The sequence below is a fragment of the Durotheca rogersii genome, assembly GCF_024521655.1.
Source record: "Durotheca rogersii strain YMJ 92031201 chromosome Unknown GGS23scaffold_4, whole genome shotgun sequence".
Taxonomy (NCBI): Eukaryota; Fungi; Ascomycota; class Sordariomycetes; order Xylariales; family Xylariaceae; genus Durotheca; species Durotheca rogersii.
Window position 1 is genome coordinate 505,802 of NW_026251235.1, and position 25,246 is coordinate 531,047.

A 25,246-nucleotide genomic window follows, 5' to 3' on the forward strand; every position below is an offset into this window, starting at 1 on the left:
GGTCCGGCGGCCGGCGTCTGGTGTAGGTTCACGCAGCCCCGCCCGCGGCGTCTGCGCCCCGCGTCGTCGAGATAGATACAGCCTGAGCACTCGCTCGCGGTATGTGCGGCGTGGTGGTAAGGGGAACGGGGGTGGGGGGGGGGCGAGGGATGCGGGCGGAGGGAGAGGGGGAGAGGGGGAGAGGGGAGAGGGGCGGGGAGGGTGCGTGGGTTAGGTATATATCTTATACCTATATATATATATATACATATACATATACATATGCGTGTGTGCGGCTATGTGGGTATAGTATACCTATGTGCAAGGGTGCAAGGATAAGCGGGGAGTAAGCAGTATCGGGGAGGCCGGCCGCGACGGGGGGTGCGTCCGCCGCGCTGGGGCCGAGGAAGCGGGGTGCCCCCCTTGGCTGGCAGGGACGCGAGGGGCTGGCGCCGGGGGCGGGCAATGGACAGATATAACCCAGACCGGGCGCGAAACATTCATTCTCTTCTCTGCCTGCGCCGCTGTCTATCTGCTTAGTAGCTTCTACCCCGGTCCTCATGCGCCTCCTCTCTATACCGCCCGCGCGCCGCATGGCCGCTGGGGGGTTGGTTACCTACGCCCGGCCGATCCGCCGTTCTCCCTCGTCTACCTATAGACCTGGGGGGGTGGCCAGGCCGTTCGCGGCGCGCTTCTAGATACAGGGGCGCGAGCGCCGTCTACCTTGTGCTTCTTTTGTCTATCCGGGAGGACTGTGGTGTGTCAGGTTGCACCCGCATCCAGCCCCCCCCCCCCATGTTCCCCCGTCTGCCGCGCGAGCTGGAGACGTCCCGTGTTCCTCCTCTCGTGCTGCTCCCGTGCTAGCCTCCCACTTTCCGCCTCGTGCCCTTCCGATGATGCTGATTCCTCGGACATACACGTGCGCCGTGCAAGACTGGATACCTGAATAGAGTAGATGGATGACGCGAGAGGTCGTCCCTACGTAGCGTGATGTATTGAAAATTTTTCCCGCAGGCGAGGACCTGCGGAGGGCCCGGTGGAGAGACGTGGTATATTCTTCGTAGTTGCATCAGGCTTGAGGTAGTGTCAAAACATGGTCACCCTAGTGAGGTGATCTCGTCTTCTTAGTGCCAGTATGCCTTCTAGTTACCCTCTGGTTTCGAGAGGGACTCCTTGATACCGTTGCGCGTAAGTAGGTGAGTAGATGGTGGCTGTAGCTACTCTTTATTCTACGGCCCATCCGAGTAGCCGTAGATATCGTGACGTAGATCGGCACCGTGTTCAGGCACCCTCTATCTTCGGTGTGTCCGGCCGTCTGCTCAGGAGAAGACGTCGTCGACCTCCATCTTGCCGCCGGACGCGCCGCTCGTCGTCCCCGGCGCGGCCGCGGCTCCGGCGCTAACCGTGCCCGCATCTCGCCGACTGTCCGCCTTCTCGTCGGCCACGAAGACGCCGAGTCCGGCAAAGGCCTCAAAAACGGCGCGCGCGATGTACTCTTGGGTGCTGTAGCCGGGGACGCGGTGGTCGTCGCGCGTGCGCGCCTCCTGGAGCCAGGGGTTCTCGTAGTTCTCGCGGAGCTTGTAGCGCGTCGGCTCCAGGTCGAGTCCGGCGAACGGGTCGTAGGGGCGGGAGTAATACTCCCTCGCCTGGAAGTCGTCGTTCTCCTTGTCCCGTTGCGACTGGTCCTTGAGGCCGCGAATCGAGAGTAGGCTGCTGGCGCCACCGGGGGCAGCAGCGGTGGTCGAGCTGGGTCGGTACCCGTTGCTCTCGAAGACCTTGGAGAAGTTGGCGTTGGTGATCTCGGCGATGCGGTTGCGCTTCCGTTCGACGATGCGAGCCTGGATCTCGGCGGCCGTGCCGGGCTCACCCTTGGCGAGGGCTTCCATAACCTCGGCATTGATGCTGGCCTCTTCGGCGCGAGCGCTCTCTTCTTCGCGCTGCTCCTCGAGACGGCGCTGTTTGACGGCCGCAGCCGCGGCGGCATCGCGCTGGCGCCTTTGGGCCTCCGCAGTTTGGCCGCGCTTCTTATTGCGCTCGATCTCCTCGCGGTGCTTCTGCTCGTAGGTGAGGAGGTCCGCCTCCGCATTGCGGCGTTCGGCCTCGCCACCGGATACGAGGGAAAACGTCAAGTCTTCGACTTGCTGCAGGTAGTCGTTGAAGTCGCGCAGCGAGACAAAATCGTCCTGGGCCATGTTGAAGACGGCCTGGACGCGACGGCGCACGTCCACCTCGCGTTCCACAGTCAGGTCGCCGAAGAAAGAAGAACGGAAGCCGCGCTGGCGCAGGGTCTTGGTGCAGGACGCGTAGGGGCACTGGGCCGGCCCCTTGCCGAAGATGTTGTTAACGCAGCTGCTGCACATGGGGTGGTAGCACTCCGGGTTTATGAGGAACTCCATGTCTCTGTTTAGGTAGCGCATGCGCTTACACACGGGGCAGAACTCGTCGGGGATGGTGGACGCAGGATCGGCATTGGGCCGCCCCGCGACGGTAGACGCGTTCTTGCGAGACATCGCGCTCATTCTCTGTGCTGTTATCGCGGCTGCGTCGACGGCAGGAATGTCTGTGTAGCAAGTAGGATACAACGTCCAGAGATGGTGGTATCTGCTACTAGGGTCACGGCCCGACTCGGGGGTGCGAGTGGGCGGGGGCGGCACGTTGGGGTGGTGGGCGATTCGGGAGGGCGAAGTCGAGGGGAACGAGGTGCACCGACAGCTGGTGGTAACTCATTGGATTGGAGCGCGGTGGCACGGGGACAAGCTAAGGGGAGGATTACAGCCGTCGGGTTACCGTGGGGTCGAGTGCGGTCGCCTTGGTAGCTGAGGAGGCGGTTTGGGCTCTGGATGGCGGTAAGGAAGAAGAGAGGAGGAGGAGGAGGAGGAGGAGGAGGAGGAGGAGGAGGAGGAGGGAGGCGGGTGGAACTGAAGCTTCGAAGGAGACGCAGCTTGGAACGGAACTTAGCTTCAGGGGGGCCGCCCGACTAATCAACGATTAATCAACTGTGAATGGTACCTACTTTAATTTGTGACCATTACCTAATGTGCCCCATAGTTGCATCCTAGGTGGGTGAATAATCAAATAGAATTCCCCCTATAATACAGCGCGGTGGCGTCTACATAGGACGGTACCTATCTGTAGGGGAAAGTATCCAGCCGCAAAATATCAGGTACCCACTACCTTCAAAGCCGAGCTGCATTCATGAGAGTTGACCGTCAAGGGTACCGCTCAATGCTATCGCCGGTACATCCGGCTGCCATACTGCCCCGCTATCCAGTACAATGTTGCCCCACCCTGCCTCGCCCTCCTTGCCTCGCCTCCCTCTTCACGTCGAGCTCCCCCGTAGGTACCCACTCGCCATAACCCTCCTCCAGAAGAACCGCCAGACACGACGGAGAGCGAGTTGAACACACACCCACGGTCGACAACGACTACGCATAGCACCCAGCCATGGCTGACAACGGTACGCCCTGCTCCCCCTCCCTGCCTCCCTCTCTGCTTCGTTCGCATCATCCCGGGACAGCTATCTAGCTATCTAGCTAGCCATCCCGCTGCCACCCCCCCCCCTCCCCCCAGGCCTCCTTAACCCACGCGACCAGCCGCAACGCGCTCCCGCTCGCTCACCTATGCCCAGATCCCACCCCGGAGCAGGAGGCCGCCGCCCGCGCCAAGGAGGCCGCCGAGCAGGCCGCCCTGCCGTACACGTGGAACCAGACGATCGGCGACCTCGACGTCGCCATCGCCGTGCCGGCGGCGCTCAAGGCGCGCGACCTCGTCGTCGAGATCAAGCGCCAGCACCTCAAGGCCGGCATCAAGGGCCAGGACCCCATCATCGACGTACGTGTGTAACACCCTTGGGGAGATACGGAAGAAAGAAAGAAAGAAAGAAAAAAAAGACGGAGACGGAGAGAGGGAGAGAGGTACTACACACCCACGCTAACGCAGGCCCGGGGGAACCGGCGGCACAGGGCGACCTGCCGCACGCGGTGGACGTGTCGGGGTCGACGTGGACGCTGACGAGCGGGGCGGGCGCGGGCGCGGGCACGAAGACGCTGGAGATCCACCTGGAGAAGGCGAACAAGCAGGAGTGGTGGGCGCACGTGACGACGGGGGCGCCGCGGATCGACGTGACGCGGATCGAGCCCGAGAGCAGCCGGCTCGGCGACCTCGACGGCGAGACGCGCGCCATGGTCGAGAAGATGATGTACGACCAGCGCCAGAAGGAGCTCGGCCTGCCCACCTCCGACGACCAGCGCAAGGCCGACATCCTCCGCAAGTTCCAGGACCAGCACCCCGAGCTCGACTTCTCCAACGCCAAGATGAGCTAGCGCCCCGGGCCCCGGGCCCGACGCCTGGGAGAGAAGGGACGGCACGGGACGGGGCGGGACGGGGGCGAGAGGGGATGGGGACGGTGGTGAGGGTTATGTACCTACCTATTACGTGTGGGAAGGGCAAGAGCGCGGTGGGAAAAGAAAGAAATTACACAAAACGGAAAAGGTACCTGCGTCACACACCAATGGACCGGCTGTAGTGCGTTATGTGGGAGTTTGCTCAAGTCGACGGGGAGGGAGAAGAATTACTACTGCTATTTGGCTGCGGCAAAGGGGAGCCACATATGTCTAGGTGTGTAAGTGGCGACGACGAAACGGGCCTCGACGCCTGATCCGCCGTCGAATGTACAAATATATATACAACTCAAATCACACACCCGCAGAAATATTCACCCCCCCTCTCCTCCCCCTTTTCCCTTTCTTAGACGAGAGGCTAGAAGCCAGACAGGCTAAGCTCGGCTCCGCCGCGCTCCGCTATGCTGTGCTATGCCATGCTTCGACAATGAGGGCAAAAAAAAAATGTACAGGGTGAAACGAGTCGCCAGAACCACGGAGTAAGCTAAGGGTAACGGCGTCAGAGAGCCCTGCTCGTGGAGACGAGCAACCATTTCGATCTGGGAACCGCCGGTGATGCCGCCGCAGATAGATAAGCCGCGGCCCATCGAGTATTAGGTTGTCAGGGCGGTTCCGTTCGCGTCGTCTGCGTCCCGCCCGTCGCCGGGAACAGATGCGAGAGGGAACAGGTAGCATCACTTGTGCACGGTACAGACGGGGACGGTTTCGTGGTGCATCGACGAGGCCACGGTATTGTCTTACCTCGGCTGGAGAGCGGGCAGCGAGCAACACACAGGGTCTTCTCGTGTCCGTCCAACCCGGGATGTAGGTGTGGAGAGATAGGCCCGGGGCAGGCCTGCTTAAAACAGTGCAATATGCTGCAATGTGCAGTAGCCACTCCCTGTACCTGATAGGCGCCACGATACGACCATCTCGTCTGTTCTGAATGTCTAGGTATTCTTTTATCGCCCGTACGGGGTTTCACCACAAGAGGGACGATAGCAGGAGTTATCGGAAAGAGAGAGGGGGAAGAGGGGGGCCTCCGAAGGTACCTAAAAGCAGACGCACGTACATACGTGTGCATGTATGCTGAAGCTTCGCAGGAGGTCGGCCAAGAGAGCCGGCTGCGAACGAAACTCGTCGTCATTGCGCTGTGATAGTAAGCCTAGTTCCAGTTTCCTCTTTACGATTTAGCGAGCCTCGCCGCCTTGAAACGGCTGATTCGTCTCGAACCGCCCCCTTCGTCCTCGTCGAGTGGTCGTATGGGGCTCTCGTCCTCCTTCGTGAACCCACCCTGACGATGCATGAATCGGTTGCGCATCTTGTGATACTCATCCGTGACCTGCTGATGCAACAGATTCGCGTCGAACTCGTCTGGCTCTTTTACCTCCAGTGACGGCTCATGCTCTAGGACCGAGCTTGCCAAGGTCTGGCCTTCTGGTCCGGAGGGGGTATGGCGTTCGAGGTCGGGCTTCTCCGGAGCAATTGGGACGCCGTTGAAGGTAGGCGTCTTCACGTTCATCGGAGAACCTATGCCTCTCCCCTGCCGAAACCGAGAAGGCTTCTTAGACGGGGCCACCACCGGCTGGGCCGCACTGCTCTTGCGCTCCATTACGTCCGAAAGAGGTTCTATATCGGTGCCCTTTAGCTGGCCCGATGCTGACTGTTTCGTTGCTGGAACCGAGTCCTCGCCAATATCAAGACTCTCGGCAAACCGGACGCTCTTCTTAGAGTCATTTGCTGGCGTTGAACCCGCTGTTGCGGGCAGTAGAGAGGGCGTGGTGCCGACGTCACCGTTTGAAACATCCCCGTTTTCACGACGAATGCTTATACGGCCGACACCTTCTACTAAGTCTTCCTCATCGTTTGATGCCTTGCTTTTGCCAAAGGTATGGTGGCTTAGCCGTTCCTTAAGCTCCAACATCTGGCGTTTCCATTCATCATCGAGGGCTATTTTCGACCTACCCCACTCGTCCTCTTCGTCTTCCTCGTCGTCGTCTTCATCGTCTTCATAATCGTCAGTATCATCTTCTGAAGATCCTTCTTCGAGCTGTAATTCGGCGACAATGGGGGCCATTTCGAATTCCATTGTCTCCTTATTGTAGCGGATCATGTCCTCCCGTAGTGCCGCGTCCTCCGGAGACTCGTCGGCAGGGAAAATAGGGTCCGATATGATGCTCTGCTGGTCTCTAGCCTTCTGAAGAATCTCCTCTAATCTCTTGGCGGTCACAGATGGTTCCTCAGGTTCTCCTAATTTCGTGCCCTCCGTAAAGCTAACGGTCTTTTTCCGAGCGTCAGATTTTGTTTTGGGTATTTCTTCGGCTTGGGGCGCCTCGGACTGCTCCGATGGCCGACTCAATACGCCTTTTGAGGGTTTTGACTCGCCGTGCTCGGCGATCTTGAGTTGTTGGATCGATGAGGTCGAGACATTATTTGACAGCTCTGATTCGCTACCCCGGATACGCTGCGACGTCTCGGAAGCCGTTGCGTCTTTAGCTTCATCGGGTAGTTTATCCGTGACACCGACCTTCTCGAGCGCTTCGAGGACTTGCGGTTGGTTCTCTCCCGCGGTTCGCAGGCTATACGATATGACGTTGTCGTCATCGTCCAGCTCTTCCAATATCTCTGTTATGGGTAATCCATCCTCGTCGGTAGCATCCGGATTTGACACCACGGTGACAGCGGCAAGCTTATTCTCGACCGTTTCTAATTGCTTCGAGAGGGTATCGATGTTCCTTGCGACGTAGTCTAACCGATTAGTAAGTTTACTGACGATCTGCTCCGGCTTGGATGAGCCGTCGCGGCCAAATATATCGACCAGCTCCTTCTCATTCAGCAATTCTCCTTTGAAGCTCTCTCGAACCTTCTTCAGGTCCTGTCGACGAGAGGATGATGGAACGGATTTCACGTCAGATCGCAATGCTTCATATTCTCCCTTCCACCGTTTCCATTGTGCGAGCGCTGTAGAGAGTCTCTCCGCAGTGTCCTGTAATTTCTGTCGGTGGTTCTCAAGGTTGACGAAACTGTCCTTGATCGTAGACATTGTTTACGCAGTGGGGGAGCGGCTGTGGGAATGTTGTTTACAAGGAAAAGAAAAACTCCGAGATGGATGGGGTCAATGGTGAATGCCGATCCATATTATGTAAGCACACCCGGCAATTGGACCCACCACAAAGCTTTGTTTACCTAATCAGACACCCTAGGAATTCCCCCTTTTCACCCCTATTTATCACCCGTCGCATCTGACCTCACCACAGGCGTCAATTCCCACATCTCTAGGGATGTTTACTCCCCTTAGAAATCGACGACCCTTCGCTAGTCTACGAGTCAAAAACGCCTCGTCGTGAATGCTCAGGTCACCCCGGATCCCACCCACGGTGCGCCAGGGTTCTCAAGGAGATAATTCTGCTCTTCTATTTTACCTATTGGGAATGAGCACTGTTGCACACAGAATTAGCGGATGTCTTCTCACACCGCGACGCCGGGTCTCCTCTTTCGCTACCAGGCCAGCGTTACTTATATCGTCCTTTGCCATGAACCAGTGTCTCCGCAGCCTAGGTAGGTACATTAGCTGCCAGCCATTATTACCCTTTTGCCTGTCATCAATGTCTCGATGCCTGGTGGCAGATGTCTGGACTAGCCGCAGCAAGCGGTAGCTTCATTTGCAGCACTCGTATTCTGCCGACTGGGGTTGTCCCTGTTAGTAAGGGAACTGCACAATACAAGAAAAAATGAGGGCCCATCGAGATACTCACGCGTCCAGCTTTTCCCATCGGAAGACGAAGCTGCCGATGTACGCGCCCACAAAGATGCAAATGATAATGAAGCCATTGTAATACATAGAAAGCCTAGTAAAAGGTGATTAGCACTCGTCGCCCCCGTTCGTCTGATGTCCGTAGGGTGGAGGCACGCACATCATCAGGAAGTATGCTACCACAAACTGAGCCGTATACAGGAACGCTCGAATGGCTTGCTCGTGTATTTTGGGTGTGTACTTAGAACTCGCAACTGACACATCTACGATAGGAGCCGCCGAGGAAGACGGTCGCGGGCCCGCACCAGAACCGGGGTTAGGATCGGGAGAATTCGAACCGCTCTTAATCGCGGAGGCGGCGACGAGGCTGCCTTGCCGTGCGATCCTGTTGGCCAGGTAGCTATCGTATTCCTCGGCAGTCCGCCGTAGCGCCTCGAAAAGCACGGCCAGGAGGATGACGCCGATACACGATCCGGCAAACATGCCTCCGCTCCGGATGTGCCAAGTAGACGATATGAAGCACGCGTCGACGGTGTCCCAATTCCAGAGCATCTGTAGGGGTTATGACGCCATCAGCCAGCGTTCGCTGTGAACGCATGGTTTCTCAGCAGCACATGTATGCGTCTGCCAGTGCATATGTTACTTGGAATCGAGAAAAATAGGCATTGCTCACAGAAACCTTGCAGCTGTCGCCTTCTATATCCACGTTCATGCTACCGCCACCCATATTCATGGCCGTGCCGGTCGCGGCAGCCGCAGATGTTCCTGTGGCTGTCGATGTCGACATCGCCATATCTCTCATGCTCTCCATCCCGAATCACGAGTACCTTTGGGCGACTTCGGCTGGCCGAACACGAGTCAGGTGGGAAATCCGACCTTGTAGCTGGGAGTGCTTCCCTAGAAAGCGTCGGAGCAGGGATGCTAAAAGATGGGGAAGAAGGATGACGAGAAGAAGGGCATCCTAGGTGAATCGGAATCTCGCCTGAGTAGATTTTCTGTTTCCGCGAGAAAGGCAGCAGGCAGGAGGACCTAAGAAGACGAGAGCCCATATGATATCCCGGTAGGCTCTGGGCTGCAGCCACCGACCGTCCTTCAAAGTTACCACACACCTACCAATATATGCATAATCTATCCGTGGATTCACGCCCTCGTGCACAAACTCTAATAATGCAACACGGCATTAATCGATACGGAAGCTGTCAACAACGCCGTGGTGGCACGTCGGATGGGCATATTCCTCCTTGGAACGAGGTACAGACATCGCCGGGGCTGCTGGCGTTGCATAGAAGAGCCAACCATAGGTAGGCTATCCTATTCAGCTGACTACCGACCGGCAGTCACATCAATCCCTATTGTTCCATAGTTTGAGCTTGTCCGCTCCTGTGATTCCCCGTCGTCTAATAAGCCTGTCGTCGAATACCCAATGTATGTCATGCCGGTCTACCTTCCTTGACACCTAGGAATATCCCAACAGCCTCTCACGATAATACCTCCGTCGTTACACCTCCACGTACTTCCACAACGTCGCTGTCCTCGTCATCTATTGCCCGCCGCGGCCCTCAACCAATCCGTCTGTACCCTAACGAGTCGACAACGGCTCATTCCAACCTCAAGCCGTCAACTTCACCTTACATTCCCCCGACAAGCTCCGTACTCCTGTAGTCATACCACCCCGTGCTTAGGTGAGGAGCCGCCGAGAACGTCAGAATTATTGGCCCAAAAGAATATGTCCGTCTACGGCTCCGCACGACACTCAGCATGCTCCGACGCATCCTCTTCATTCTCTGTTTCTCTGGCAACACTCAGGGAGAAGAAGCAGGGGACGCTAGGATATTCTGGCTGGCTCGTCTCGGGGCGCAGCCCTCCCGTCATCTCGCCAGTTCTCAGCGCTTCGCGGGCTACCTTGGCCTTGCTCACGTACAGAAACTCGTGACCCGCCACTTCCACGACACAATTGTGCCATGGAGTGGGTATGTGCAACAGGTCGCGTGAATTCATTGACGGACTGTTGTTCGGCGGAAGCGATTCGACGGCTCGGACTCTCTCCGGGTCGAACAACTGGATGCCAAATTTAGGCCCGGCATTGTTGTGCCTGGTAGTAGATGTTCGTTGTTAGCTTTGTGTCGCACGGCATGCGCTTCACAGCCGCCCGCGCGAAGGCTCGTGTGTGACTTACGCGTGGATCGAAAGGCGGACGTGGTTGGGGAAGAGCATCTCTACAAGATTGGAATAAGCTTGGTTTCGCTATTATCGAGGATCCCGTCGTTAGCGTCCGTGGCATTTCGCGTCATCTCACAGTTCATCGTGGGTAGGTGGCTCACCAGTATCATCTCGAAGGCTATTTTGGTAGAAAGCTTCTTCTGACCCGAGCGGCTCTTTGAACACGTGGAGCGGTTGAATTTCAGGTCCTCGAGCATGAACCGGGAAAACCCGCGATACAAGGCTAGGATGGCCGGATTTTGCGATTCGATTTGATTCCGGAGCGTAGATGAATGCGATCGACAGCCCGCCATGAGGATACGTCTACTCATCTCGGATTCGGCGGCCAGTTGTGTCTTGATGTGATGGTCGATGGTTGGCATATCAAGTTGCGAGGCTTTAAACCAGGTTTGGAGTCTGTCGAGTTCGAACAAGTCCACGATAGACTTAAAGCCAACTCGATCCGTAGTTCCTCGCTTGAGGCCGATGTCATGATTGATCTGGTGGAGTTTTCGACCATACGAGTCCACGGTTTGGTCATCAACGCCGACTGATTCTGTCAGTCCGACACCCCTTTAATGGTTATTATCTAAGGCGGGCAACTTACCACAGTCGCTGAAAACATGACCGTCGCTAACTACCCAGAGCTTTGCACCCGGGGCATATACCTTTTCGATGCCTTCCACAAACTCGTTCAGGCGCTCTAGCGCGAGCTCTTCTCCTCGGTCTGGGTCTTCACCCGTGACCTTGTGCGTGTTCGATGACTTGCACGGGAACGCGGGAAGACAGAACTCAACCGACCTCCCCTGCGAGGTGAAGTATCGGACGCGCTCGGTAAAATACCTCCGCCCCGACGCGGCCCATCTGTCGTTGTTTCCTTGATAACGAAGAGAGCTATCGAAGAGAGACACTATTTTCTCTGCGGCCGACTCGCGGTCGCCGGGAGGTATCGACAGCACGCTTGGCTGGCTAAGGCCGAAGTTGACTTGGCGCAGCATCAGCTGAACGAAAAGCTCCTCGAAGTCGTTCTTGGTAACCGAAGCCTCGGTTGGTTTGGGGTTGTCGAGAACGATTCCAACGCCAAAGGGGGGGGTCGAGTCTCGATACAACGTATATAATTTCAGGCCTGATAGCCCTGGGCCCAATTCGTTAATCAAGACGACTGGCCCATAATTCATTCTCGTTTCATCGTAGGTTGGAAGACGAGTGTGAAGCGAACCCCAATGTCCTCGGATTTCATTTGCCCGCGGACCTGCACAACATAGTGTTCTCCTGTACCTGTCATAGGCAAAGGAAGCCTGATATCGGTAGTAGATAGAGCCCCCTGAATGTGAGAACTCCATTGCCGGCGTCGTGGGTGCGGATGTCCCGTAGGGTAGTCTGGGGGGAACGTTACGTTAACGAGATGCGACTTGTTATGGGAAGACGCTGGAGATTCGATTTACGATAGCCCGAGTAGCCTGTGTATGTAAGTCTTCTAGATACTCCGTAGATTAGCGCTGCTCGGGACTGCTAAGTTTCAAGTTCCGAACTGACGTAGCAATTTTGCTTTATATGATGTTTCCGTAATTGTCTGGTGAACCGTCAATGAGATCTAAGCTGATTGTCTTTCTTGTTGTCCGTATCGTTGCGTCGTCTACCGTATCACCGGCCGGAAGGGAGACAAAGAGAGGGAAGGCAATGCCGCCTTTACCGGTAGCAGGTTAGATGTGAATGTATGTCTGTAGACCTAGGGCCTATTCACGTGAATACCGAAGTAGGTAAATTACCCGTGTGTGTGCTAACGTGCGGACAGTTCGTAAGATGCTCTGTACACAGCTGGCAAGGGTTACGAGGACTAGGTACGAGAAGCACCTTAGGGGCCGTAACTGGCCGTAACTGGCCGTAACTAGCAGCGTCAGGAATCGTAATCAGTGGCTCAGAGGTTCCCAACGGCGAGGTTTCCTTCGCCTTGGTGAGTAGTTAGATGGCTTTCTAGCGCGGAGGAGCGGAGAGAGGTATTAGCCTTGATAAAGAAGACCTCGATTAGGTTGTCCGTGAGGCAGACGTGTTTCTGGAAGCAGAGAAGGAGGGGAGCGACCGAGACGGCTCACAGAATGCGATGGCATGATTAGCATAGCGGACGAAATGCAAACGATGTCGAATGAGACAGAAGCCGAGACCCTGCTGCGGCAACGGTGTAATCCGCCGGTATAGGTGACAGGGGACTAGTCCACAGGAAATTCGACGTGTGCCTAGATGAAGTACCTAGTGGTTGCTGGCCAGTCCGCTGGGAACCCAGGTCCGAGTCGGAAACCAGATTATATAGATGCCGTTAAGTATCGGAGACGTTGTCGGTAGTCTGGAGACGGGTTGGCAGTTGTCTTGAGACCGCGTAATGCGAACGATTTCGTAAAAAGCGCGCACGGAACTGTCACTGTAGGTGTCGAGATATGTAGCGGATTAGGGAGTTCCGACTAGCTGAGGGTCTTAACGAGAGTCTCTGGGGCACGGCGTTTATATGCTTTCTGCGGCATACGGGATGGGACTGGGTCGGACTCGAAACTGCACAGAGGTGAGCGAGATGGACGGGTTCGGACACACGAACCCCCCCTGAGTAGATAGACACGCGAGTAGAATGAGCGATGGACCTGAGATCCCTTTCGACAAGTCGCCTGGCTGGACTTGACAACACCCGCTTGCATAAGCGAATGAGCTCGCGGCTACTGGGATGAGGAGAGAAAAAGAAAAAGGAGGCGTGTTAATCAAACACACTAATATGAGTGACGGCTTGTTATACGAAGTTCACACTGTCATCCATAGAGGATTCGTCAGTGCTGCTACGCATCAATACGAACCAAAGCCGACGAAGCGGACTTGGTTCTATTTTCACTGCCAGAGCGGCCGCTCGACACGCCCTGGATGGCGAGCGCTACCGGGGGCAGAATGTTGGGGCGGAATGCCTCCCCCCTTTATTTTCCTCCTCCCCCCCTCTCGTCTCTTCCCCGGGCGATGCGGCCTTCAGGGGAAAGGGCCGGTTGGGTGCGAATATCGCATTAATTGGGCGTCACGACAGCGGACAGGCCGCAACGGGTGGGGATAGGATGGCAAAGGGTAGGTAGGCGCTTAGTATGGACGAGTCCGTGTATGTAGGTACGGCATGTGTGTGCATAGATAGGCCGAGTGCCAGAGGCAGCGAGGCAGCGCTGGCACGTATACACTGTCACCGAAGCGGAATCATACGGGGGGCACGGGGATGAACGGGTCTGTCTACGCGATAGTACTCACCGGATCTCGTAGCTGTCGTTGAGCATACTGATTAGCATTATTTACCTTACCTTGCCTTACCTATTGCCTCGTCGTTCGCCAATGTATCCTCCTAATGCTCTACTCCGCGCGAGCCCTCGCCCGCTGGGTATTTACTTACTGAACTTACCGGCGGCTTTCCCACTCAAGGGAAGCCGGGCTGAATCATAGCTACACGCTCCAGGACGGAGAGAGCGCGATGCTAGGAGCTAGGAACGGGATGTGATCAGAACCTTGGTCTGCTGTTCTCGCCGCCCCGCGACGGGTCCCACGTGTTGCGGTTCCGCGTCAGGCTACGCCCCTGGTCGAGCGGCGAGGACTTCGTGGCGGCGGCGGCGGCAGTGTCACCGCCGACATCCCGCAGGCTGTTCCACTTGCGGATGAGCCGGTTGACCGGCTTAGCTCTCGCGCCGTCTCTGCGGTCCTTTTCCTCCATGCTCCCCTCGTCCTGCGACTGCTGCGGCTCGGACTCGGGCGCGGGCTCGGGCTCCGACTCGTACTCGAGATCGGGCGACTGCTTGCCCTGTTCCTCCTCCTCCTCCTCCTCCTCCTGCTGGGGCCCCAGCCGCACTGACGGTAGCCCGCCTAACGGGTTAGTGTACGGCACGAACACGGGCGACACTGGAGAGAAGTTGTACCCGGAGAAATCACGCGTGTCGCGCAGAGTGTACACACTGCGCTTATCGGCGAGCAGCGTGCGCATGCCCTCGAAGGGTGGCGATGGGGTGGCAGCGCCGACGGGCCGACCACCAAGCCCTCGCACCTCTCTCTCCTGGCCGCCGTCGCCGCCGTCCATGTACCGCCGCAGCATCTCCTCGTGTTCGCGCACCGCCGCCTCCTCCCGGTGTCGTGCCAGCACCCCCGCCACGTCGATCCCCGCCCGCGCCAGCGCCGGTCGCGCCGCTGCCCCGTACGTCGCTGTGAACGGCGTCCAGAACGCCTCGCCCAGCAGCGTCGGTAGTCGTGCCGGACTCAGCGGCGCTCGCGCTGACGCGGCCTTGTTCAGGCACCAGAACACGTCGCCAGCGATAGTTGCTAGCGCACGCTCCTCCTTTTCGCGCTCGCGGTCGAGCCGCTCCTTCTCCTTCCATGCGCTGTTGCTCCGGCTTCTGCCGCCCTTGCCGCCGTAGCGGCTGCTGCCGCCACGGCTGCGGCCCGCCGCGGCGCGAACCGCCTGCAGCCTCCGGTGGTGGTCGACGAACCCAGCTGCGACGTGGTCGAGCTGGCTTGTCAGGCTCAGCACCCAGGCCTGGCTGTGGCACGAGCGCACGAGCTCCAGGGACTCGAAGCCCTCCTCGAGGTACTTGATGCGGACGCGGCGCATCTCGGTTTCCGCCTCGCTGTCGTCTCCCTCCTCCTCCGCATCCTGCCCGGGTCGAGCCTTCTTCTTGCCCTTGCCCTTGCGCTGGGCGGCCTCGACGGCGCGGCGCGTCCGGATCGGAATCCCGACCGAGTCGGCGTACTCGTCTGCGGTGCCGTAGCCGCTCGCGGCAAGCCACGCCCGCACGTTGTTCTTGGAGTGTGCCGGGCATAACAGGCTAATACCGCGGCGCACCCGCCGCTCTGTGAACCCGTGGTCCGCCAGGGCCGCCAGGCCGCAGATGGCGTACGGCACGTGAGCCAACGTCGCGTGGATAGCGTCGAAAAGCTCCGTCAGCTGCGCGTCGTCAAGCGGCTCCGTTGACCAGCGCGGGGGGTTCTTGGTCGCGCTGCCATTGCTGCGTCGCGTGCCGGTGCTGCCTGGCGCTCGTGACAGTGTTGAGGGTGGTAGACTTGGCACTGGAGCAACAGGGCGAGAAACAGGGCGTCTGTGCTCGCCTAGGAGCATGGTCTGACTGCCGGCCTCGCTGTTGCCGGTGCTCTCATCAAGCCGAGTGCGCGTAAGTAGCTCTATCGGCCGTGCGGGCAGGTTTAGGTTGGTCCGGACCTGGGCGTTGTAGCGTTTGCTGCGGTACGCCGGAGAGTTCGGAGGAGAGGGTGCGCGCGATTTCCACGGCTTCCACGGGATGCAGAAGCAGCACGACCCGAGGAAGTCAAAGGAGCCGCCGGTCGCGTGGATGACCATGTTTACTTGCTCGTTAGATTTCGTTGGGATGGATTCCGTAATTGTGGTGGTATTATGTCTGATAGGTTATTGGTGGCGAGTGAAATCTGATTAATTCTTCGGATAATGGCATGCGATTCTGAGACTGCGTCCGGTATGCTGGAGTGGTAGACACTCGCTATCGCTCTGGCAGACGGGACGTGAATTCAGTAGATCACCTTGCGCTGTGCCCTGATCGTTCGACGACGTGTGAGAGGCAAGCATATTAAATATTGCGAAACACAGCTTTGACGAGCTCAACAATCCCCTTGTTTCTTTGTATTACGCCATCCTCGTAACAGGGCCCCTACTAATCGTCAGCGGTGAACCATTTTCTTCTTTGAGGACAGGACTATTGTCCCTGGACACTTAACCCCCCGCTTTGCAGCAAGGGAGGAACAAAGCACGTGGAAATTGCGTGTTGAGCAAGGAGAAATTTGTCAGCCCTCCTATACTTGATCTCCTAGACAGACATTGGCCAATGCCCTTTCTTGATAGGAGAGGAAGGGTGGAGGAGAAACCAGACGAAAGCTAGAGGATCTAAAATTCAGCTCGCTCGGGATACCTCGCGAGCACACTCGCGGCAATAGATCGCGTAAGTCAAAAGCTGTTACCCATTGTCGTAAGCTTTCTAGTCCGTGTTTACTTGTCCCGTCCAACGCCTATGAATACACACACTGTCGAGAAGCGAAGGCTCAGGTGAAAGGTTTTTTTTTTTTTTTTCAAGTGCCGCTGCGCGCGTGTGTGTGGGTACGGATCTATAGCTCCTCGTCCTCCTCGATCTCCATATCGTCCCCGTTCGACCGGCCGTTCGACGCGGCTTCCTTCTTCGGCATCGTCGCCTCTTTATCGATCATCTGCCTCGACACGGATACGATGTTGTCCTCGATGAGCTGCTGGCCGACGTCTTCCAGGTGCTTCTTGGGGTCGAGCTTGCCTACGTAGCGGGTCTTGAGCTGGTCCTTAGTCAGCTCGGTCTCCTCCTTGACCCGTTTCTCGTAGCCCTCTGCTAGAGACACCAATCGCTTGAACCGCTCTTTGTTCTGCTCGCCCTCGTGCCTGTAATCCTCCATCTGTAAGGCCTCGGTCCAGACGTGCTTGTGTAGATTCATGAGCATGTTCTCCTCCAGCGCGGTCTTGCGGTAGTTGATGCCGATGGAATAGTAATGTCGGTTGAGGCCGTGGATGAGGGCTTGGATGGAGGGCTTATTGAGGTGACCTAAGTTAGAAGTGCTCTGTCTCGGCTCTTGGCCGAGCATGAGCGACTGTGGGTTGATGAGGCGGAAAGCGTCGATGACGACCTTTCCCTTGACCGACTGTATGGGATCGACGACGACGGCGACCGTTCTGGGCGTCAGTTGCTCGAACGACTGTTGGGTGTTGATATCAACCGACGAGAGCCAGCATCCGAACCCAGGGTGAGAGTGGTACCATCCGACGACAGACTCGGGTCTTGGGAGGGTAGGGAGGGGGGTTAGCATGGAAGCATAGGGAAGCTGGGCGGAGAGGGTGCGTAGGTCTCACCGTCCCGTTTGGGTCAACATGTCCATCATCTTCTGCTGGAATACGGGATCAACAGCTTCGACACCGACGCCAGTTCCGCTTTGGGGCATGGCGAAGACGTCGACGACGCGCACGGTGAAGTCGTCGACGAACTCTCCCAGCATGAGACCCATAACTTCCATAGGAACGCCCGCTCGTCCATGCCGTAGCATCTTGAGGAGCGCGAGGGAGGAGATGTAAACGGTCTCGGAATTGTCGATGAGGTTTTGGTTGTCCTGGCGGGGGCGACTGTTAGTACAGGTACGGCGCGGGAGAGCGGCAGCAGGGTGAGGAAGAGAGAGGCGTCCTCACAGCTCCCGGGGCGGTACCGAGGCCCATGCCGCTAGCACCAGCCAGCATTCTATTGAGCCGGTCCATCCTGTCGGGTTGGCGCTACGGCGAAGACGGGGACGCGAGGCTAAGAGATTTGCGCAGGCCCAAAATCGATTGCGGGCGCGGACCGAGCTGACGACGGCAATGACGAGTGGTGTGGTGTAGAAAGGAGAGAGCCGGCCAACCTCAGGGCTTGTGGTGGTGGTGATAGTAGTGGTAGTGGTGCGGCGGCGGCGGGAATAGCGGGCGGTGGTGGGTAGGTCGGTATGAAGCTGGCTGGAGCTGGTCAGGTAGAGGCACCCTTGGAGAAATGGGTGGGTGTTGACGAGGCCCGGATCTGCCTGCATATCAGGTACTTACTACAGGTACTTACCTAAGGCATTTTGCGCGTAATCGATAAGGGAGCTCGGGCCAAGACGCGACACACGTGAGGGTACACGTATGACAGCATCAGAGGGATTGTCGTCCGAATTAGGCAGTTGGCAGCCTCGCACGGTGAACCGTAGCCTTGCAGACCTCGCCCGTCTCCACGAATCACAGCTACTCCGCTAACGGTGCCTAAAAGGGCAACCGATATACCTAGGTACTTACCTATTATGTACGGTGCACCGAACAAAACATTACTCACAGCATAACCTCATCTTACCTATGCGTAGTCCGCCGGAAAGGCCGCCGACATCGTCCAGCTGTGGCACGATGTCACCACCGGGGTTTCCAGGGTGCAACGAGGAGGGGTGGAACCTGCGGCTGATGGTGCAGAGGATGGATCCCAGCCTGCTGCGAGTCACCACCAGTCGACGGACCGGGGTCGTAGAGCAAAGTCGACCTGTAGAACCGCGGCCAGCTTATACGTCTCCCAAAATAGTGCCACGAATCGCCGTCGTGCCAGCAATCCGGGGACTGAACACCTTCCTGCTGAGAAAATAACGCTCATGAAATCTAACCGCTATAATTAACGACTTCCTCCCCCCTCTCGCCCTTCGCCTTCGTGAATATAAAGCATGCCGTCTTTGTTACGGCTGAACTGCGGGTGGTACTGTCATTATCACAGATAGCTCTCAACCCCCTCCCTCTCTCTGCTCGATGCCACCCAAACCAGAACGCCGCTGTTTAGCTACTCTGCATGAGTGAGCCCAGTGATAATACCCCAATTTCGCCTGTCCCATATAGGTACATTGATATCATTGGCGGGGAAAGACGGCCGAGAAAGGACAAAAGAAAGCTTTTGGGTATCAAACAGAGGCAGGCTATTTTTTTTTTATTCCTGGGTGCCGATCTTCTCCTTGCCGTCGGTCGTCTTGTCACCAGCATCGGCGCCCGCGCTCTCGGCCGCTTGTTCATTCTTGGACTCGGCGCTATCTTCTTTTGTCGGTTCAGCGGTGGGCTTCTCCATATCGATGTCGCCATCTTTGTCCACTTTCGCTGGTTCCGTGGTCTTCGCCTCCGACGTCGCTCTCGCTGGCTTCTCGGCCTCTGCCGGCTGCGTCTTGCTGTTCTCGTCGGCATCTTGCATCACCTCGTCCTTCTCCTTCGACGGTTCGGCCTTCTCCTTCACATTGCTGCTCTCTTCGGCCACAGTCCCCTTCTCGGTCTCACTCGTATGCTTATCCGATGTCGCTGCTGCTTCTGGCTCCTTCGCCGTGTCCCGCTTCTTTTCTTCGTCTCCGGCACTCGCCTCCTCGCCCTCCTGCCCCTCGGCCTTGGCGGGCGACCCGGATTCCTCTCGAGGTCCTGGCTCCCGATCCGGGACATCTTCCATGAGCACGTCGTCAGTTTCCTTGGACTTGATAACGTTGTCGCTAGTGCCGTTGGCAGCAGGGGTCGGGACCCGGCTATCGCCCTCCGCGTCCGAGTTGCGGAAGTCGTTGAACGAGGGTCGCGTGCTCCCGTTTAGGTGAACGCCGTTTGCTCGATCCAAATCTTCGTTATCGCTCTCTTCGAACTCGTTTTCCCGCTCGATGTGCCTGTCCCATTCGCGCTGGGTCATCCGGACGTCTTTATTTTCGTCTTCGTCGAGATCGTCAAGCTCGGCCTCTTCTTCGTCGGACATCGCGCCCATGGAACGGCGGGGGACATCTTGCATCTGCACTGAAGGCGCGTGCGCAGTGCGTCGGAGGTTCTCGACCAGTTGGTTCTTGATCTTTTCCAGGTATTCTGGGCTGTTTGCGTTCTCCATATTAGAAGCGCGGACATCCAGCGCATAATCGGGGCCATAATACTTGGGTAAAAGTTAGTATGGGTAGCAGCAGCTTAGCCTGCCGGGAGACGACGCGTCCACTTACTTCGTAGTACTCGTTAAAGGGTAAGGTGCGGTCCATCTTGACATCTACGAGCAGGCCCGTCTCGAAAGCCCAGGTACGGGCAACATTGCGCATCGTGTAGCCGCCTCCGCCCAGGACCAAGGTTGGGCGATTGAAGCTCCGGACGTACTTGACGCAGTTTGCGTGTCCGTCCATACTCAGGTTGAAGCAGCCGAGACGGTCGCCGGACAAGCTGTCGCCGCCGCACTGTAGGACGACCGCGTCGGGATTATAGAACTCCATGACGCTCGCGATAACGGGCTCGAAGATGGACTTGTACGATGTGTCATCTATGCCGTCGCGCAGAGGAAAGTTGACCGCGTAATATTTTCCCTGCCCGATTCCGACGTCCCTCAATTCACCCGTCCCTGGAAAGTATTCGCCATACTTGTGAAAGGAAACGGTCATCACCCTGTCCGTGGTATAGAAGGCTTCCTCGACGCCGTCACCGTGGTGGACGTCGATATCGACGTAAAGAACGCGTTTGTTGAAGCGCAGAAGTTCCAGGATACCGAGGACGATATCTGTTCGGTAGCGACACCGTCAGCCAGGTGCTTGAAGGTGCGAAAACAAGGCCAGGGACGGGCAAAGCCATGAAGAGACGGGGCCATACATACCGTTAACGTAGCAGAAGCCGCTGGCTTCGGATTTCTTGGCGTGGTGCAGACCACCAGCCCAGTTCACGGCAATGTCGCATTTCTGTCGATTGAGGCGGGCAGCGCCCTCCATGCTCCCGCCGGCACTGATGCCACAGAATTCGAACAAGCCGTCGAAAACGGGGCAGTCATCTCCGACATTATACTTGCCCTGCTCTCGCTGGAAGTTGTCCATGTTCTCGGGGGTAACTCGCTGTAGGAAGTCGATGTACTCGTCCGTATGGAATTGGGTCATCTCCAGTCGCGTGGCCGGTTTGGCGCGCTGCAGGCAATTAGCGACATACAGGCAATTAGCGACATACGACCCCCGGTGCGGAGCGGGAAATAAAGATAGGGGCGAGGCGGGCTCACGTAAATCTCCATCTTCTTGTAGACGCCGTAGTTCATGATCAAGCTGTGGGCGAGGCGGATGCGATGAGGCTTCATCGGATGGCCGGCCACATAAGCAAAGTTGCCAATGTCGGAATCGTAGAAATAGGCAACCTTCTTGGGGGAGAGGGCGCCCAAGGCGACGCCATTCCCATTGGCGATGTCGACAGGCGCCGCGTGTGTCATGGTGGCAGGCGTTGGTAGAGAGAAAAGAAAAGAAAAGAAAAAGAGGTTGCAGACGTGAAAGTTGGGAGGCGGACTTAGACCTAGAGCAGAGTAAAGTAACTGGGGGTTATCCAGTGGTAGGCGGGTTAGGTTACCGGGGTTGGCCACCTGCAAGACAGCTGGCTTATCGATAGCAGGGTAGCAGCCGATAGCTGACGATAGGGTACGCGCTAGGCTGTTATCGGTATGGTGTTAGCTGCCAAGAGACGCACCTCGTTACCATTACTAATAGGTAACTCCCGATCGCGAGGTGCTCCAAGTCGTGGGTATTTCTTTTCTTCACATTGACATCTGCTCTGAGCCTTGCAGGGGCAGAAATTGGCAGACTGGGGTGGGTTTGGCGAGATAAAGTGGCAGAGGCAGAGAGAGAGATGGAAAGAAAGACGGAGATGGGAGAAAGAGAGAGGTGGAGAGAAAGAGAGATATTAGATGGAGAAAAATAGAGAGAGAGAGAGAGGGAGAGATCACGTGGACCTCGGCGGGTTACAGTGTAAGTCAAGTGTTTTATACCGAACCCTAATCCAATGGGGTTTTCTTCCCCTCTCCGTAACTGCAACGCCGGCAGTGTTAGCTATACCTAGGTACGTTGGCCACTACCTAGGTAAAACCTCCGCCCCCGGGTAACTTATAAGCCAGCCACATTCTCCTAAGAAAAGGTTTACCATGTCGAATAGTAATACCTGCGTGGGTACCCCTATATCACCGAGACACGGCGCCAACGAGAGAGAGAATCCGGCACCATTCCCCCATCTTCGCGTCGACGTCTTGAGCTTCCTGCTACTAACAACCGCCAATATGAGACTCACTAGTAGTCTCCGCCGCGCCGTCGCGCCAAAGACGACGACCTGGGAGCACGGAGAAACGCCGAGCCGGACTCGTTGTGGCGAAACGGAGCCTCCCCAGATTAAGTAGGTACCTATAACTCTAGATATCCTGTCACGTAGGTAGGCCTTAATATACCTAAGCCTATATTGATATTCCAAAACCGTGAAATATCTGCACCCCCAGTCCAGTGCCTGCTCCATTCTACGTTGCCCCTGTATCACCGGCAGCCTCTAGGAACCATAACCCGACACTGTCTACGCCTGGCCCCGGTCGGTCGCCTTATCAACACAGTGTAAATGTGATAGTGGGCGGTTTCTAGCTCTAGCTCCGTTCACCTCTATATTCAACACATACCTCGAACAATATCACGAAAGGGGGAAAAAAGCCTCTTTAAACCCACCACCACTGAAAGGCTTCCTTTTCAGCAGTACACTCCCAGTGTCGAGAGCTGGCTTGGACATTACGTGGTTACGCGGAGCGCTATAAGGGTACGGGGACGTCTGAGATGATGTAAGTATAAGTATCTCGAGATATTCAAAGGTTCGGGGTCTTGCACCTCGTGAGCCCCATTTTTATAACCAACTCGGCATCTCAGCGAACGCTATGATTAGAAGATAGGTAGTAATTAATATTGCCTACCTACTTATAATTTTTTAATAAACGCTACCAAGATAGACATCTATGCCACAGGGGAGTTATCTAGTAGATTCTCCTACTACTCACTATTGCCTAGTTAGGTATTACCGGAATGGCCTGCGTTCCTGCACAGTGTGAATCGCTTCCTGCTTTTCGAACGCGTTATATCAGAATTTGTCCGTATCCGTCGCGTAGACGCGTCAGATAAGCCCAAAGCTACCATAAGCATAAAGCAAAGCGTAAAGCAGAGCGGAGAAGCCTATCCTTGGGTCCCCTAACGCATGTATAGGTATATATATATATGCCCTTAAAAATCTTACAACCCCTCACAACCGTAACGCGGAAGCGCCAGCACCCGCGCCCCCCTCCGCCACCTCTCCCGCCTTAGACACCCCGCCTACTCGACCGGGGCGAGCTTCAGCTCGGGGTACTCGGGGATGCGCAGGCCGCCCTTGTCCTCGGCCTCGAAGCGGCCGAACAGCTTGTGCAGGCCACAGAAGGCGACGATGCCGACGACGAAGTTGAACAGCGCGATGGCCCAGCGCGACTTCAGCGTCAGCAGCCGCGGCACGCCGGGGATCAGGCGCTGGGCCTCGACGACGTACGGCCGCACGCTCGCGTCGTACGCGCGCAGCGCCAGCGGCACATCCGCGCCGCCGCCGCTGCCCGCCGCCCGCTGCCGCGCCAGCTCCCCCGCCAGCGTCCACGCCGTGATCAGCGACACCGTCGTGCCCATGCCCGTCACCGGCGCCGCGCAGCACGCCGCGTCGCCCAGCAGCGCCACGCGGCCCAGCGCCACCGCCGGCGCCCTCACCTGCCCCACCGGGTGCGCGTAGAAGTCGGTCGCGCCCGGCATGCCCGCGAGGAAGCGCTCCGTCTGCCACCCGGCGCCGCGGAACAGCCGCGCGAACGTCGCCTTCTGCGTCTCCGGCGGCTGGCCCTCGATGCCGCGCCGCACCGCCTCGTCCCGCGTCCGGATCATCAAGTACGCCTGCGTCCGCACCCCCTTGCCCGTGCGCGACATGACGCTGCGCCCCCCGCCCGGCTGGTATAGCCGCCCGATGTCGTCGTCGCCCGCCTCCCGCGGCACCGTGAAGTACGCCACGTACAGGCCCAGCGGGTGGAACATGGCCTGCCCGGCCTCCTCGCCGAACAGCATGCGCCGCGTCCGCGAGCCCTGCCCGTCCGCCCCGATCACGAGGTCGTACCGTTCCACGCCGCCGCTCGACAGCGTCACGTCCACGCCGTCCTCGTCCTGCGCCATCGCCGTCGCCCACGTGCCGAACCGGTACCGGACGCCGGGGCCGTCTCCTCCGCTGCCGTTCTGCGCCCGGCCGTTGTGTGTTTTCCCGTCGCCGCTCTCTGGCGCCTTCGGCTCCCGCAGGCTGGCCTCGTAGAGCACTTGCGAGAGATCGCCGCGCATGATCTCGAACTCGCTGGTGAAGCCCTGCTGGCCGGTGCCGGTCTTGTCGACGCCGAAGAGGCCGCAGATCTTCCCCTGGGAGTTAACGAAGGCCACGCCGCTCTCGACCGCGGTCCTCTCGCGGATGGCGTCGAGGAGCCCCATACGCTGGATGATGGGGACGCCCCACGAGCGCAGGTCGATCTGCTGTCCGTTCTTTCGTAGTTCTGGGTACCGCTCGATAATGGTAATGCTGGTCTCCGGGTCAGAGCGGCGTAGCAGCGTTGCCATGGCCGGCCCGCAGATACCTGCGCCAATGATGAGGACCTTCAGCGGCATTTTTGACGTGGGGTCGTGGGGTCGTGGGAGTGCTCGTGGTGGTTACGAGTGATAGGTTTGTGTTACGTAGATGCCTGAGATATTTCTCCAATCCTAGTTGATAGGCAGAGGGAGGGATATGTCAGCAATTGTCGAGTGGCTTGAGCAAAGGCACGACGGTAATCTTATAGGTATATATATATATATATGCACGGCATCGTTCCAGCGGGGTTGAGTGTAGGGACGAGACATCGCGGCTTCGTCTTATTCTCCGTGACACCGAGAGCGCGAGAGTCGTATGCAGTACGTAGGACCCATGGTCAACGACCCCCGTCGACTGCATGGTGGAGGAGCACCCGGGAGGACCGTTTTAGTTGCATGGTCGAACATCTGAGCAAAAGTAGTAAACGATATCCCCGAAACAACGGGGGGTGAATTCGGATGATCCGTCATACGAGCCAATGATATACAATTTTGTTCCTCCGAGACCGAATTTCCCACTATGCGTGCTAGGCTTAGGCACATAATACCTACATCGATGTAGGTCGCTGCATATTCGACGACATAATCGTAGTTGATCTAACAGGTTAGTAGAACATACGTGTTCCCTTGCGTTTAGTAACCTCTTCTATAGATTCCTATCCTGGACGCCTCTATGCCGCAGATCCTTCACCTGAACCCCCCCTTCCCTCGCCTTGGATTTTGTTGTGTAAGCAGCCACTGTGCGCAAGTTGCAGTCTGATGTTTCTCCAGTGAGTCAACCGGATAAAATCAGGCCAGAATAGGGGAGGCTGGGAGGATCGAGGCCGCGTAGGACCCGTCGATTTGGGGGTTTCCTCCACTGCAGCTTACCCACCGCCCAATCAGCTATGACCATGACCCCCAGGATTGCGGCATTCGTTCTAGGAAAACCGACATGGAGTTTACGAGATTGTGCAGAGGCATCGATGTAACAAGTCTA

General features: G+C 57.3%; 9 protein-coding genes across 9 annotated transcripts; 1 reads left to right on the forward strand and 8 right to left on the reverse strand.

Moving 5' to 3' along the window:
* Positions 1-640: 640 nt before the first annotated feature.
* On the reverse strand, positions 641-2,884 carry GGS23DRAFT_554179 (CDK-activating kinase assembly factor MAT1-domain-containing protein). The gene has a single exon (XM_051515516.1). It carries the CDS (start codon positions 2,496-2,498, stop codon positions 1,299-1,301), a length of 1,200 nt encoding a protein of 399 aa, XP_051374506.1. The 5' UTR covers positions 2,499-2,884; the 3' UTR covers positions 641-1,298.
* A 251-nt stretch (positions 2,885-3,135) lies between these two features.
* Positions 3,136-4,540, forward strand: GGS23DRAFT_355424 (nuclear movement protein). The gene is made up of 3 exons (XM_051513181.1): positions 3,136-3,436; positions 3,608-3,810; positions 3,942-4,540. The coding sequence occupies exons 1-3, from the start codon at positions 3,424-3,426 to the stop codon at positions 4,299-4,301; spliced, it is 576 nt and encodes a 191-aa protein (XP_051374507.1). The 5' UTR covers positions 3,136-3,423; the 3' UTR covers positions 4,302-4,540.
* A 757-nt stretch (positions 4,541-5,297) lies between these two features.
* GGS23DRAFT_355412 (Prefoldin subunit-domain-containing protein) lies at positions 5,298-7,437 on the reverse strand. The gene has a single exon (XM_051513180.1). The coding sequence runs from the start codon at positions 7,399-7,401 to the stop codon at positions 5,542-5,544; it is 1,860 nt and encodes a 619-aa protein (XP_051374508.1). The 5' UTR covers positions 7,402-7,437; the 3' UTR covers positions 5,298-5,541.
* Positions 7,438-7,500: 63 nt separating this feature from the next.
* Positions 7,501-9,159, reverse strand: GGS23DRAFT_554183 (Ctr copper transporter family-domain-containing protein). Its single transcript, XM_051515517.1, has 4 exons — positions 8,786-9,159; positions 8,273-8,664; positions 8,114-8,206; positions 7,501-8,043 (listed from the first exon to the last, which is right to left on the reverse strand). The coding sequence occupies exons 1-4, from the start codon at positions 8,921-8,923 to the stop codon at positions 7,995-7,997; spliced, it is 672 nt and encodes a 223-aa protein (XP_051374509.1). The 5' UTR covers positions 8,924-9,159; the 3' UTR covers positions 7,501-7,994.
* A 730-nt stretch (positions 9,160-9,889) lies between these two features.
* On the reverse strand, positions 9,890-11,654 carry GGS23DRAFT_603319 (Pyoverdine/dityrosine biosynthesis protein-domain-containing protein; the record flags this gene model as incomplete). Its single annotated transcript, XM_051519462.1, has 5 exons — positions 9,890-9,904; positions 9,937-10,204; positions 10,289-10,356; positions 10,434-10,861; positions 10,919-11,654. 5 exons carry the CDS (start codon positions 11,652-11,654, stop codon positions 9,890-9,892), a joined length of 1,515 nt encoding a protein of 504 aa, XP_051374510.1.
* A 2,168-nt stretch (positions 11,655-13,822) lies between these two features.
* On the reverse strand, positions 13,823-15,741 carry GGS23DRAFT_616916 (uncharacterized protein; the record flags this gene model as incomplete). Its single annotated transcript, XM_051520817.1, has 1 exon — positions 13,823-15,741. The coding sequence occupies exon 1, from the start codon at positions 15,659-15,661 to the stop codon at positions 13,823-13,825; it is 1,839 nt and encodes a 612-aa protein (XP_051374511.1). The 5' UTR covers positions 15,662-15,741.
* Positions 15,742-15,816: 75 nt separating this feature from the next.
* GGS23DRAFT_554186 (Mov34-domain-containing protein) lies at positions 15,817-17,875 on the reverse strand. The gene is made up of 3 exons (XM_051515518.1): positions 17,534-17,875; positions 17,204-17,457; positions 15,817-17,131 (listed from the first exon to the last, which is right to left on the reverse strand). Exons 1-3 carry the CDS (start codon positions 17,597-17,599, stop codon positions 16,438-16,440), a joined length of 1,014 nt encoding a protein of 337 aa, XP_051374512.1. The 5' UTR covers positions 17,600-17,875; the 3' UTR covers positions 15,817-16,437.
* A 786-nt stretch (positions 17,876-18,661) lies between these two features.
* Positions 18,662-21,381, reverse strand: GGS23DRAFT_355558 (uncharacterized protein). Its single transcript, XM_051513182.1, has 4 exons — positions 20,862-21,381; positions 20,472-20,772; positions 19,837-20,378; positions 18,662-19,772 (listed from the first exon to the last, which is right to left on the reverse strand). Exons 1-4 carry the CDS (start codon positions 21,063-21,065, stop codon positions 18,813-18,815), a joined length of 2,007 nt encoding a protein of 668 aa, XP_051374513.1. The 5' UTR covers positions 21,066-21,381; the 3' UTR covers positions 18,662-18,812.
* A 1,155-nt stretch (positions 21,382-22,536) lies between these two features.
* On the reverse strand, positions 22,537-24,427 carry GGS23DRAFT_355583 (FAD/NAD(P)-binding domain-containing protein). Its single transcript, XM_051513183.1, has one exon. The coding sequence runs from the start codon at positions 24,304-24,306 to the stop codon at positions 22,963-22,965; it is 1,344 nt and encodes a 447-aa protein (XP_051374514.1). The 5' UTR covers positions 24,307-24,427; the 3' UTR covers positions 22,537-22,962.
* Between the last annotated feature and the right edge of the window lie 819 nt (positions 24,428-25,246).